Source organism: Canis lupus, chromosome 5, assembly GCF_048164855.1.
Source record: "Canis lupus baileyi chromosome 5, mCanLup2.hap1, whole genome shotgun sequence".
Taxonomy (NCBI): Eukaryota; Metazoa; Chordata; class Mammalia; order Carnivora; family Canidae; genus Canis; species Canis lupus.
In genome coordinates, this window is record NC_132842.1 from 38,710,383 (window position 1) to 38,725,318 (window position 14,936).

General features: G+C 43.4%; 1 protein-coding gene across 13 annotated transcripts in view; it reads left to right on the forward strand.

Moving 5' to 3' along the window:
- ARHGAP26 (Rho GTPase activating protein 26) overlaps positions 1-14,288 on the forward strand; it is a 418,456-nt gene extending 404,168 nt beyond the window's left edge. For 8 of the 13 annotated variants that reach the window (XM_072826298.1, XM_072826300.1, XM_072826301.1 and 5 more), the window contains one exon: positions 8,334-14,288. In XM_072826298.1, coding sequence (XP_072682399.1) covers positions 8,334-8,422 — 89 coding nt within the window. In that variant the 3' untranslated portion in view covers positions 8,423-14,288. Of the gene's footprint in view, positions 1-1,556; positions 4,274-8,333 lie in introns of those variants that run through there. The other 5 variants (XM_072826299.1, XM_072826302.1, XM_072826305.1 and 2 more) reach the window with 2 other exon arrangements.
- Positions 14,289-14,936: the final 648 nt, after the last annotated feature.

The window sequence follows — 14,936 nt, forward strand, 5'->3', positions numbered from 1 at the left end:
TCTCCCTGCAGACTCCCAGCTGTCCTGCTCAAGTATCCTGGCTTGAAAATGGATTTGTGGCACCTGCACTGTAGAAGTGGAAGCTAGTACTTACTTGATATACCTTTATCTTGTTCTTTTGTTTGTTTTCCTCCCTAAAAAAAAAAAAAGAGAGAGAGAGAGAGGTAGTATTTTTTAAGTGACTATTGATGTCATCATTTGTCACAACTTACCATTTACCCAAGAGAAAAAGCAGGATTCTGGGAAAAAAACAGAGTCTCTCTGATAGCTGAGGTTTTGGTCAGATGAAGATCTCCTTTGGGGTTAATCTTTCTGGATCCTTGGGTGAAAGGCTCTGTTTGTTTTGCCCAAAGGAGAAACCCAAAGCACAGCTGCCTGATTTCAGGAAGTGGACATTTGCTAGGGCTGCCTTCTTACCTCGGGGTGGGGTGGTGGCAAAGTTCCTGAGCTGGGCTGAGTACATCTTGCCCAAGTACTCCCCTTCAGGGCTGAGTGCCCCACTTTGGCCTAAGTCATACCTCCTACCACCTGCCTGAGAGCCAGAAATACAGGGCAGCCAAGTCCCCCACCTAGCGCTAGAGCGCCTGAGCTCCAGATTCAGGCCACCAAGGCACAAGTCCTGGCTCAACTGCTTGCTTCTTTGTGAACTCCAGCAGTGACAACCTCTCCGTGCCTCAGTTCTGTCCTCTGTCACATAAAAATAAGAGGGTTGTGAGGGAGAATTGCAGTGGTGCACATCATGTATTTAGGATAGTACTCAACACATAGGAAGCATTGAGTTTTATTATTATCATGATGATGATTGCCATCATTATGACCATCTTAGAGCCTGATGTTCTCAGAGTTCACAGTGACCCTTTTACATTTGTCCCTGATATAACGCAGGCCTGGCTCTTGGCTGGGCAGTAGGTACTGCCTCTCTGAGTCCTGGCTATCTTTAGCGGCCTCTCAGCCAGAGCAGAGATAGACTCCTGAGGACAGCCTTGAGTGCGTCCCCATGCGAAGGGACAGCCCCTGCGTGCCCAGCCCCTGCATTAAATATTGAAGAGGGAGGTAACAATTAGGCATGGGGAGACAGAATGGGGAACAGATCACAGGGCACCTGGGGGATTCTTGGGTCACACTTGGATCTTCTGAGCCAGCAGGGGCAGGGGTGAGCCCATAACTGTATATGGCCTACTGGGCACAAGTCCTCTTTATGGTTCTCTAAGCCCCAAAAGCACTGTCCTTAAACTTTTGCTCCATTAACTTTCATGTGGGTGCTTTACATATCCAAGTGCACAAACAGCCAGCCCAGCTGCCTCTCCCATCAGCAACTGGAACATTCAGGCCCTGGCAGACCTGAGGTGAAGTGGGTCCACTGAAGGCTGTCCAGAGCCATGTCATTGACAAGTGTGCTCTGCCTGAAGAGGCCCATGTGGTGGAGTCCCAGCCACAGACTTCACAGCAGCAAACCTGCATGGGCTGCATGCCAGGCTTCTGTGCCCTACTCTGTCAGCAGGGGCAGGGCTTCTGCCTGTAGATGAGCAGGATTTGAGACATTCCCACCTTTACAGGTGAATCCAGAATTCAAAGTCTGTCTTTAAACCCCAGTTCCCTGCTCCTGTGGGCAAATTGTCATGTTCCTATCAGCTATTCACTGTGACTGCACAAAGAACTCCTGATCTTAGGTGCAAACTTGGTCTACACTCTCAAAAGGTATGTGTATGTATGTGTATCTTGTTTGCAACTCCTCTTTTTGAGTGCAGCCTTCTTCCATTTTTTTTTCCAAACAACTTTATTGAGATACCCACATACCATACAATTTACCCACTTAAACTGTACAATTCCATGGTTCTTTGTATATTCAGAGTTTTGCAACCATCGCTACTAATTCCAAAATATCTTCATCACCCCCAAAAGAAACCCTATATGCTTTCGCAGCCATGTTCCATTTACCCCCAGTCCTGCTCTATTAAACCTGGGGAACCACTAATCTACTTGCTGTCATCATCAATTTGTCTGCTCTGGATATTTCATATAAATGGAATTATACAGCATACGATCCTTGTGACTGGCTGCTTCCACCTTATTAGCACGGTATCTTCAAGGTTCATCCCTGCTGGACTATGCATCTGGACTGCTTTCCTTTTTATTTCTGAGTACTCTTCCATTGTGTAGATATACCATGTTTTATTTATCCATTCATCAGTTGATGCATTTTGATTATTTCCACTTTTTAGCTGTTAAGAGTAATGGTGGCCATAAACCTGCGTGTACAGATTTTTGTGAGCACCTGTGTTTTCTGTTTTCTTGGTGATACACCTGGGTGAGGGCGGGGAGACTACTGGCTCACATGGTAATTCAGTTACAGTGAACTGTTCTCCAAAGAGGTTGCTCTCTAGAGACAGAGAGCACACCATCCCACCTTCTATTTTTAAGTGTCCTTTTTGAAGTAGCTTAAGTAACCAACCACAAAGATAAGAAATGCAATCTAGGTGATTGTTATCTGCCAAATCCTTTCCTTCCCTGAGGGGTGCTTTGCCTCGTAGGTATGGCGACCGCTCGCACCACACAACTTGGTCATCATCATAAATCCTATAATGATAAAGGAGAGCAGGAAAGAAGTTTGGTTTAGTAAGTCAGAGGACTTACCCAAGCCTTCCTGTGGTCTCTGGGAGTCATGGTAGAGGTCATTGACATTATTAGTCTGTCTTTAACTAGGAATGCCCTTTCAGATTCCCTGAAGAGCAAAAGGCAAGATGAAACCCCAAAGAAAACACCCCATGGTGTTAACTGAACTGCAGTCAAAGAAGGATCTGACAAAATTTGAATCCACTTTTTTTTTTAAGATTTATTTATTTTAGAGAGCGCACAACCCGAGGGAAAGTGTAGAGGCAGAGAAGGAGAATCCCAGGCAGCCTTCCCACTGAGCGAGGAGCCTGACAATGCTGGGCTTGATCCCACAACTCAGAGAGCACGACCTGAGCCAAAACCAAGAGTCGGACGTTGAACCGACTGAGCCACCCAGGCACCGCATAAATCTGCTTTGTGTGGTGATAGAAAAATGATACATATACCCCATGTCCTCCCTCCTTTCACCTGCATCAGAGAAATCAGGCATTAGGGGAGAAAAAGCCATTAGCACGTTAGACAGCTAGTTTCTTGCTGGAGACATCAGGTAAGAGCTATTTATGTTGGATGCTCTGTAGCTGTCAGATTAAATCATCAGACCAATAGGAAGAAAGTTTCTTAAGGATAGGCTTAAAGTTTGTGTGTGTGTGTGTGTGTGTGTGTGTGTGTGTGTGTGTGTTGTCTTTTTCAGGATCAAGAAGAGTGAATAAGGAAGAGAAAGGAGGAGAGGGACCTTGAGGGGAAACTCTGTTATTTCATAATGATTAATCTCCAGGTCTTTGGATTCCAGGGGCCTGTGCTGCGAATCTGGAGTAGCTGCTCAGTCAGCTTTTGGACTTCGTGCAATGGGGGATGGGTGTGCAATACTCAGAAATAACTCCACTGTCAGCCCATGCCAGTCTACTAGGAAATAGCCTATTTCCCCCAAGAGCACCTCAGATAGTAGCTGGAAAGAGAAATAACTCGTGTTCTCAAGAACATTAGTCATTTTATGGCAGCGTGATCAGTGATACCTGGAAAATTCACATGCTATTCACTAAAATTGGGTTCTTGAGATACTTTCATCAAGATTTGAGGTTGGCTGGATTCATTCATTCCTAGGGTATGGGGTTCGGCATGAGTGCAAGACAGGGCTGTCCCAGGTTTCCTTTGCAGATAGAGAACATCTCCCAGGGGGCCTCCAAGCTACTCCACTGAGCTACTCCTTTGGAGGGGGGTATCCTCACTGAAGTCTTTTGTACTCCCCAGCCATCCCTATTGCCAAATCCAAACATAAGCCCAAGCCACCTGCATCTCTCACTCAGGTACTTCTACCAGCTTCTACATAGTCTTGTCATATCCCCTCTTGTCCCCACAACCCATTCCCTATCAGCAGCCAGAGTGATGTTTGAAAATCACGTCATGTTATTCTACTTCACACTCCGGTGGCCTCCTATTCCTCCCAGAATTATTGATGAGGAGCTCCTGCCCCCACTCCGCCCCTCCTTTCCTCACAGTCTAGCTCCTGCCCCTGGCCCCTCCTTTCCACGCTCAATACACTACAGCTTCACAGGCCTTCCCTATGTCCTCAGCTAGAGTCAGCAAACTCAAACTATGACCTGCCTCGTCAATCCAGCCCACTGTCTGTTTTTAAAAATAAAGCTTTATTGGAACATAGCCACACATGACCCTATCTACATATTATCTTTGGAGCTATAATGTACAATTGAGTAAGTAGATACACACATTTATGATTTGGGTCTTTGAGAAAAATTTTCAGACCACTGTTCTGAAATCACACCAAGCTTTTCCCCACCTCAGGGCCTTTGCAGTTACCTGGCTATCTCTTTTTAGATCATTTAGATTTTAGCTTTTTGAGCTCCCCTCCATACCCATATTCCTAACCGTCTCTCTTCCCTCATCACTACCTAAAATTACATGCTTATTTATTGATATATAGCTCCTATACAAGAGGAAGATCTTTCTGCTTGATCTGTACTATGTGTAAGGTCCCCTAGCACAGTGTCTGGCACAGGGTAGGTGCTTAGTAAATGCTTATTAAATGAGTAAATGTATTCAACTACACAAGAGTCTGTGCCTATACCAGCCAGTTCTTCTTCCCTTTGGAACAGCCAGGCATTAGAGATCTTAGTCACATGCTTGCTCCTTGTCCACAGTGAGAGAAGGAAAGGAGAAAGCATAAGTTGTGTATACAGGGGTGTATGGAGTATATATGGATGGAGCTGAAAGAAAGTGTTTGGCAGGAAGCTCATCCATGTCAGCAGCAGCTTACATTATATGCTTGCTGGGCAGGAGCGCTGCTTAGGCAACTCACTGAAACACTTTTTTGTGTTTATATAGCACATTGGACACTGGTTACAATTCAGAAAGTTGGACATTGGCTCAGTTCAGCTCAACAAGGACTTACAAGCATTGTTGATGTCCAAAGCATTGAGGCAGGCAAAAGCAATAGTGGTTAGACCACCGACTCTGGGGTCAGATGTCCTGGGTTCAGATCTACCTCCATCACCTGCCAGCCATGTAACTTGGGGCAAGATGCTTAACCTCTCTGAGCCTCAGTTTCTCATCAGTAAAATGAGCATAATAGCAGAACCAACTCTACAGTCATTCTGAAGATGAAAAGAGATGATGCAGGCAAAGCACTTAGCCAAAAGCCTACCACTTGGTATGTACATACATAAGTATTTGTGCATTCTTAGTATGTGCATATGTATTGTTCTTATCCCCAAAGATCAAATTCTCTGGTTGAATAGAGGTATAATGGTATAGAAAAGGGCTTGGTCTCTGTAGAGTCAAACAAGCTGGATTCAAATTCTAGTTCTACCATTGTGATCCTACACAAATAAATTTACCTTTCTGAGTTTTAGTTTTCTCATCTGTAAAGTAGAGATAGTAAAATACAAGCTAGGATCTTTAGGATCAAATAAATTGATAGATGTCTAAAGCGCTGAGCCCATTGGCTGCTTCCTAGTCACTATAATGTTAGCTTCTATCATAATTCTCCAGGCAGAGAGGAGTCAATAGGTGATAGAATACAGATCAAAATGTCCTCAAAAGAGGGGGGGTGGGGAGCAAAGCTTAACACATTTGAACAGCATTAATAGGACCCGTGAACAATGTGCAGAACATACTGTGAGCATTCCAGGGGTTTGGAGAAAAGAGGGAACAGATAGACTGGATGCCATGCTGGTATTTATGAAGGAGGTAAGGCTTCAACTGAGCCATGAAGTGTGAGAACAGTAAACAGAAGACAACAGAAGTTGGGGTGAGGAGGAGGTTGTTTGATGTTGCCTTCCTCCTCTATCAGTACATGAGAATTTGCATTTTCTTATTACCATCCTCATTATAGAGGCATTTGGCACAGAAAAGTCATAACCCTTGTCTTTCTTTGAATGAGTTAAAAATACAGATCCTTGGGCTTGCTCCTAGAGATTCTGTTTTAAGTGGTATGCCCCACGTCCAGGAATCTGCAGTTTTAATAAGCATCCAAATGACTTGGATGACATGGTCTGGTAGCATGCCTTAATGAACCAGCTTGAAGACCCCCCTGAATCAGCAGTCTAATCTGAGGGCTGCAAGCTCTTGTTTTCAGTTTGGAGGGCCTTCCCTTCTCACTCTTCTGTTACTCAGCAAATTCTATTTTTAATGTTTGTAGACATTACCACCTTAGCACCTGAGCTGTGTTTGAACAGCTGGCCAGGAAGGGAGAATGTCTGAAAGTGAGGGACTTGATGTATCTGGTAGAGTAACAATTCAACTAGGAGCTCTGCTGTTAAGTGGAAGGGGTCATTTTGTTGTTGTTGTTGGTTGGTTGGTTGGTTGGTTGGTTGGTTATTCTTTATAGGCCTTTTATTTTAGGGAGTGAATTTGTTTGTTTGTTTGTTTGTTTGTGTTCTGAACATCTCAGGTTTCCAAAGCTTGGGTGGCTGTTGAGACCAGAACCTTAGCAAGGTTTTGCCAGTAGAGAGCCTTGCTGACCAGTCCAAGTAACTCGTCAAATGACACAGGGTCCCCTGTGTCAGGGTCCCTCAGCCCAGCTGAGTCCTGGCTCCCTCCTGGTTGATTTCTCCATATTGGCCCATGGAACCTCATAGGAATACATTAACAGAGTGAGAGTTTTATTATAACCACTTTATTGGTGCAGAAATTCCAGTGATCTTAACATTGTCATCTAGATGGATGGGCAGAAGGCAGTAGTTTGGGAGCTAGTATCTTAGGGGTGAGTTGGGAGAGTTTCATCATTGATAGGCCAGGTTGCTTTTAAGTTGTGTTGTGTTCTTCCGTGGGACTTCTCTTCCAGACTGCTCCTTGTATAGGTGTCACGAATCTGAAGTACATTCACGATTTTGGGTTTATTCCTGAAGCCTAGTGATACAAAATTATGCAAGCATTTTGGAGGCCAACTAATAGATGTTTGACCTTTTTTTTTCCCGAAGAAGCATTTGAGATTACATTGATGTTGTATCTTCTGCAAGCCTCGATGTGTGTCCTTTTGCAACTTCCCTATTGCTTCCTTTTGTTTCTGTTCTTGCTTCTTTCCCTACAAACTGAAACTAGAGTTATATAGTACCAATGGGGGCAGAAATGCTTTTCTAAAACAAGCTCACTTAGCCTAGGAAGGGGAATGGGGGAAAATTCATTCTTTCCAAACAATCTCAGAAACTTGGAGTTTTCCTAATACATTAAGAACAAATACACTGCCTTTCCCATTAAGAGTGATTTGTATATTCCCAGTTCACAAGCATAAATGCCCCCCACCCCATTTCCAGGTCCCATGATTCCTTCTCTCTTTCTTTCTGCTATTAAACTTTGCAGACTCAGCTGGATTTTATATACTCTTTACAATATCCCAGTAATTTCTGAAGATAGATTGTAGTATCACAGAAATTAGTTTATACTTTTTGGATATTGAAAAATCAAAGAGACAGATTTTTGAAAGTTGCAAGAGAGAGGGGAAGAGGACAGCTTTAAGTCTTGTGTGTAGGAAAGAGGAAAATTCTAGAGAACAGGAAATAAAACTAAGAAAGAGTATGGGTGTTACAGAGAGGGGGCTATTCAAAAGCTATAGAACGCAGGGAAAAACACAAGGAATTTGCAAAGAGGTTAGAAGCAGAGGTTAAGGATTTAAAGGAAAGTGAAATGCCTAATTAGATTAGCAAAATGCATGCTAAGTATCTTTAAAGACTAGCTCTTAGCATTCCTCCATGGGTACTCTACTCAGTAGATAGGCAGTACTGGGTTAGGTAGATGTGTACCATGGATGGATTGGAGGGAGGATGGATGGGTGGATGGATGGATGGATGGATAGGTGGATGAATGGATGGTTAGATAAATTTATGGATGGAGCAATGTAACTGACTTCTAACCTAAAAAGTAGAAATCTGTCACTCCTTTATAGTTTAAACCAATTAACTTCAGAAAGTCTAGGAAACTCCTAAAATTCTGTGCAAAACTCTGACCATCTCTGTTTCTTTTTGTGTTAAAAGAACATTTGGAATAACCTTCATTACAAAGGTTATGTCCCACAAAAAGTTAAGAACCCCTGGTTTAAATAAGTCCTAGAAATGTGTAATATAACAAGCGATTGCACTGATTTGTATTTGTTTTCTCTCTCTCTCTCTCTCTCTCTCTCTCTCTCTCTCTCTCTCTCATATATATCTGCCACCTGCCCTATCTGTAACATCTTCTTTACTTGCTCTCTCTCCCCTCTTCCTGCACAGTTCATCCATCTCAGGAGCCCGGCTGGTTGGAGGGAACTCTGAACGGAAAGACTGGCCTCATACCTGAGAACTACGTGGAGTTCCTCTAACTGTGGGCCCCAGCAGACCTGCTGAGCTTTCCATGGTATCCATGACAACTGCTGATTCCAGTGTTGTAGGCCATTTCTCTTCGCCACTGAGAAATGCAGGGTGACTGACTGTGTTACCACCTGTCAACACAAATGTTTCTATGAACTCTGACCCAACCCCATGATCATGTCAGCTGGCATGTGGTGATGCTGCAAGGAACAGAAGTGAATCAGCAGTGGAAGCCATTTGATTTTGATAACCAAAGGAAAGGCTTGCAAAGCCATTCCTCTCATTTAACGCCCGAAATAGGGAGCATTCATTTTGTTTCAGCAGTCATCCAAACCCCAACCTTCCAAAAAAGGAAGTAAGAAAGATGTAAGTAGTCCTCAAGAGCATGCAGTGTAGTCTAACACAAGAGGAGATAAGTTGTAACAAGGTAGGCTGGGCATTGGCTCTGAGGCTGGGCCCGTTGCTTCTGTTTACAGTAGATACTCTCTCTACCCCATTTCTAAATACTTGAGACCCTCAGTGCTACATAGGCAACTGGGTCTGTCTGTTTGCATGCAGGAGGAAGAGGGGTTATGGCACTGTTTACATAAGATGCAATCTCTCACCATCTCCTAGCAGCCTTGGCCAAGCATCAGCAGAATTCAGCTCCATCCTCTCGTGCAAGAGAACACACACACCCCACATTCCCCCTCCCAAGCTAGGAACTTCTCTGCCACTGAGGGCTGCCATCACCTCGTAACCACGGCAACCCAACCTACTCTGAAACCAAACCAAAAAAATAACAGTCTTTCTGCATGACATATTTTTTTCTCCCCCCTTTTTGGTCATTTTTTTAATGATTTTCCAAAAACCTGAAGCAGAAAGTCAAGGAATGAAAGTGGTCTGCTTGGGGCCAACAGAATAGCGGCTGGAAACTGTTCCCTTTCTGATGAATTTCAGCAGCATCAGGATATATTTGGAGCAAACTCTAGTAACCTCTTGAGATTAAATTACATACAGGCTTAGTATTTCTGTTCTTTATGCAATGGTGTTTGTTCAGTACGCTGCCTCCCCGTGGGTGACTTGCTCACTCATGGTCTCTCATTCCGTGCCCCTTCCCTGTCCCTGCCTGCCTCGAGCCCCTCACTGACCAGCCCCATTGGCAGTGTGCTGGGCTGCTGAGCACTAGTGCCCTGGTGGCTTTCAAGGATGATTCCCAGGCTAACCCTATGGCCTGTAGTTTTAAAGGACATATATGTTCACTGCCACTCAGAAAAAGGGAATTGGAATTGTTTCTCAGGCTTTTGAGGCACAAGACTAATATTGTAAGCCATTATGATTCAGGAGAACACCAAAAGGTTGGGGCATGGAAGGTGGAATGAGTACCTTCTGAGAAAGAGAATTTCCTGGTCCAGAAGGGGCTGGGTCTTACAGAAGACCACCAGGTATGGGGAAGTTGGGCCTGGACATTTCACATGCACTTGACCTTCAGAGGAACAGAGTTCCCAGTATCTTCCACATTCAAATGTCCTTGCAAGAGTGACTCTGGGCAGACAGACTCCAAAATGATGGACTGTCAAGCTCCCCAAGAGCCTCTCAGGATGGCAGGGTCGCTCCAGAGTATTTCCTGCTTCTGGAATTCCTCTTTAGGGAAGTTTAAAGAAGAAAAGAAAAACTTGAATTGTGTTGAATTACTGTATCTTTTACTTTTTTTTTTTTGAAAAGATAAACTTGTAAATAGAGTGATTTGAAATATTGTATAGCAAAGTTTTATATTTGATAATCTTTAAGCTAGTTGCTCCATACATTTAAGCTTTGATTGTTGAGTAGGTGTGTTTAAGAGGGAGACAGAAAGGAGGCAGGTTGAACAGTCAAGGTCATCCCCTCTCTGGCCTGGAGGAAGGAAGACACATTTCTACACACTCTCTGCTGGCTCTCTTGGGTGGACATGACACACTGATGGTCTTCAGTCTTCTTTATCCACATGTGTTTTTTAGCTTTTCTTGGGCTTTGAATTTGAAGAAAGAAAGCATTTTCAGGCAATGAATTTTTCAAAGAACTCTTGCTCAGTAGTAAGAAGCTCAGGATTCACATAGGTGGGGCCAGGAGTTAGATTTTTTTTTTCATTTTTCTTCTCAGGTGTATTTCTTGGTACCCCAAGATGTCAGGACAGAAGACAATGGGATAGTTGCATGTTCTTCTATCTCACTCCTCTGCGCATCTTCTAAGGCTGTATACTTGAGGCCAAGCTATTTTGTAAATGTTGTGTGTGTATAAGTTCTAGAAAAAAACTGGCTTCTTAGGATTTGGGGTCCTTGGTATGCTGCTGCTTGTTCTTTCCCTAAATATTTCCCTTCTTGTTCATCTCAAATTTCCTATAACCCCAAAATAAAACTCCAAAGAGGGATGTAGGTTGTGCTGTTAGAGCCTTATAGATGGTTTTAAATTTAAAGGAGTTTGCTGTTGTGATTCGGTTCATCAGCTCAAGGATTACACAGCTGTTATGCAGTTTAACCAGCAGCAAGCAGGACACTACCACTACCAATTCAGGGAATGAGAATTAAGACTGAACAAGACCAAGATAGGACCCAGGAAAGCTGTTACTGAGAATCCAAGAAGGAAGAGAACACACAAACCAGCTACACTTACTCCCTGTAGACTTTGAACAGCTTCGGAACCTGTTCAGTGAGGCTCGAGGTGACAAGCATGCTCTGTGGCACCGTGCTTTCTAAATGGCAAGAACTCCACATGTTATTGTTGTTGTTGTTTTAACACATATGACGTTTTAAATTGTCACCTGCCTTGCTGGTGCCTTGAGTAGAGCTAATGTGGAGGAGCAGAAGGCCCAGGCCCGCATTTTGCGAGCTCCTCCCTGAAGCATAGCTATCGGCACTTAGCCCCAGCTTGACCACTTGGAAGCCTGTCCCTCCCTCCTCAATTGGCCCTGATTTGAAGCCAGAGGGAAAGAGAGCTGCTGCCAACGTGAATTTTTAGGTAGTAGACCCCTTCCCAGCTTCCCTGTGGCCATGCTGGGCCTGTGACAGATGGCTGCTCTGCTTCCTTTTCCCAGCCAGGCTCACCTCCTCATCATTTGCTGCAGAACTGGAGAAACCATGAAGGATGTGAGTCAACAAAGGGAAGGAATTTGAAGACTAACAATAGGTTTTACCCTGTCTACCATCTATGTTCCCCACCCCTAATTCTGCTTGCATAGGGAACTTTAGGGCAAATTAGGAGAATGGACTAGGTGTCAGAATAGAAGACTATGGACCAAGATCCCTGAGCTTTCCTAGGAACCTTGTGTTTCTCTTGTAGGGCCCTGGGATCATGCACTCAGGGTCTGAATCTTTATCTTGGGCATTATGATCATCTCTCATTCCTCCTTCAGGTACTCAAAGGATTCCATAGCTATAGAATTCCATGCTGTGAAAGATAACTTCAAACCCCTGCCCCCAAGCAAGTAAACTGCTCAAGACTGATGATACTCTCTTCTGTTTTCAAAAATCAGTGCGTAGGGATGGACCGTGTATAGCACAGCCTTCCTTAGTATCCTACAATTTGGAGCCAGTTTCTTGCTTAGTGTTTTAATATTTCTACAGCCAATACGTGTTTACTTCTGTCAGACCAAACTGTCTTTTTTAATGTAATTCTAGTTCGGCTCCTTTTGCTGAGTCCTTTTTTGGACGGAGAGGCAAAGAGGAAAAAAGAATAAGCAATTGAGTATTGGCAGATTGGCTTTATCAGGACAGAGCCATGCTAGTGACAAGAACATTTCAGGCATTTCCAGGACTCCATGGCTATGTGTGCCATGCCTATAGCTCAGAGGGAAGTCCTTCTCTCCTGACAACAGCAAGCTCAGTCACCCCAGAGGTTCTGTCTTGAGCTACAGAGACTGCAGAGGCATCCGTGGTTAAAGGGTAGGGAGACAAATAATCAACTAAAGGTAATGAGATCTCCTATTCATACCTGTTCATTGGCACCTTTCATCCTCTGGCTTCTGTTTCCAAAAGCAAGTCTGGACCAACAGTTTTATAGACACAGGAGTCCCGGGTACAAGAGTGGCCACCATGGTGGCACTTATAGTTTGCCCTAGTACAGAATGTTTTATGAGCAACCATATTACCAAAGTAGATAGCCAGCCTGGAAGAAACCAAATAGCTACCTGACTTTAGAAGGAATGTCCTAGTATTCTATCCCCAGAGTTATCTATCATCTCTGGAAAACTTGACAGTAATCAATTACCTAGACAACCCTGCCCCACATGTCTTTTAAGTCAACTGGGTGTCCTCTCACACACCCTTAGCTGGCGTTTAAAAAATTTATCTCGTGTTCAGATGTGTCTGGCAACCACGCTGCTCGGCTGGGTGCTGAACCACTTCTCTGTAATTGTAGCATCAAAATGACAACAGTAGAGCAATGATCCTTGCACAATCCTACAGCATGCCTGAGACAAGACTCCAACAAGTAATAATTAGCTTTTTTCCTTTCATCGCCTACAGTACTCGTCTAACTAAAGAACTTCACAAAGTAGAGGGAGAGACCATACAGAGAATCCAGATGTCATTCAGAGCCACCAGCCCTTGCTGAAATGTGGTCGTCTTTTGGAAGCCCTTGTATTGGGGGGTGAAAAGTATTGGATGTGTAGCAGTGCTAGGAGTAGAGGGAAGAGACGGGTGAACCACACCGAACAACTGGGGTTGTCTTTTTAAGAGGGACGAATATAGTTCTTAACAGGAAAATCAGTCACACAGAAAAAGTTCACAACTAGTATTTTTACAAAAGTTTTTACAGGACTTTACAAGATTGAAACATCCTTCAAGGCGGAATGCTGTAGCGAGCAAAGACTTGGCACAGTCCTAGACCCATATAAGAGTAGCAGTTACTATGACATGAAAATTGTTTTGAGTGTGATCAGAACCAGAATGTCAGTAATCACCATGTCAGATTTACCTGGAGTGGTCCTGGAGAGGTCAAGACATTCTGCATGTGCCATTTCTACAGAGTTGTCCCAACAGACCCCTATCAGCAACTACCCTGGGAATCCAGGTGCCGGGATCACCCTTGTACCTGTGGGAAGAGGTTCATCTGATGATTCTAAAGTATCTGTGTATTAGTGTGTGTTTGTGTATGTGTATGTGAAGCACACATCTACATGTGTAAAGATACAGACTCTTATATAGAGACCCACAGAAGTTGGCAGCTGCTGAGCCTTTGCAGCCTTTAAGATTTAGAAGTTAGAGAAACAAGAAGCTGTTGATTGACTATCAAAATGATCAAAAGATGTAAATTAAGTGCCATTTTAAAATGTATTTATCATACTGTTACTATCTACAGCTGTATTCCTTATTAACTTATTAAAAGTCGTGTTGAGAAACATCAAACTCCTAAACCTTTAGTAGCGACTACGAGGCTAGTGGTCACAAGCACTCTAAAAGACATTCTGTCCCTATTTTGGAGAAGAAAATATTTGCATGTTTAACTCCTAATTTAGGCTTTGAGTATACTGTAAAAGTGCTGTGTGATATATTATCAATAAAGTACTCAAAATGGCACTTTAATTTTTTAAAAACCATAAATTATGCACTGTTTTAAACTTCAGTATTGAATATTGACTGGTGTGTGGAATCCAATTCTGTAATTAAAAAATAATTTGTGACTAGAATAGAACTTTTTCCCTGTTTTTAGTAAAATAGTCTTGCCATGTTGAGACTTTAAAAAAATTAAAATTAAAAAAAAATGTGCTTTTGTGTCACTAAACATACCTATAAGGAAAATACCATTTCTGTTGAGTGGCCTCTAAAACTTGGCTTTCTTTCATTTGCTTGGTTTATGTGACAATCCTTATGAAACGAGTGGAAGTATGACTTTTGAATTAAATGACTTTTCCATTTGGTGGCACGTTTGTTTCTTGAGTTTCTGATAAGGTTTTGACATGATGCATATTTCTATATTTCTTCAAATAAGAGTCTAAAGACATGCTCCCAGGTCCCAGGTCTGGACTCCTGTGGTTGCTGGTAACAACTGCAGTGCTGATTTTTGACCTGCTGTGGATAGCTTTGCTTTTCTTTAGGAAAGGTCTAATGTTCGTCAACTTGAGGAGCTATCAAGCATGTCAAACAAGCCTCAAGAAGCCCCATTCTACTTAATGTTTCTGACTTTATCTTCCGGAAGATGTAATTGTTTTGATTCTTCTGCATTTGATTTTTGAATCAACTCCTTTATGGAATTTTATTAACACATGTGGGATAATCAAAGAGCCACAACAGTCCCATCACACAGCTGGGTGTGTGCCACAGGTTTGTACATCATTTGTTTAGAACTTGTAACAGGGTCCCAGGCCAGTTCCTGTTACTAAGTCTTCTCATTCATCATGTCCCTTCCAGACATATTCAGAGTTGCAGCCCAGGACCCAGGTTGATAACTGGCTCCTGGCTTCTGTGGCAAGCACAGAGGGCTCAGAAGGAGGGGGCAAGGGGAGGCTCTGGCAGAGGAGGAGGAGAGTGAGGCTCCCCTAAATGCCTGGGCTTGAGGGGGGTGCCCACTTGA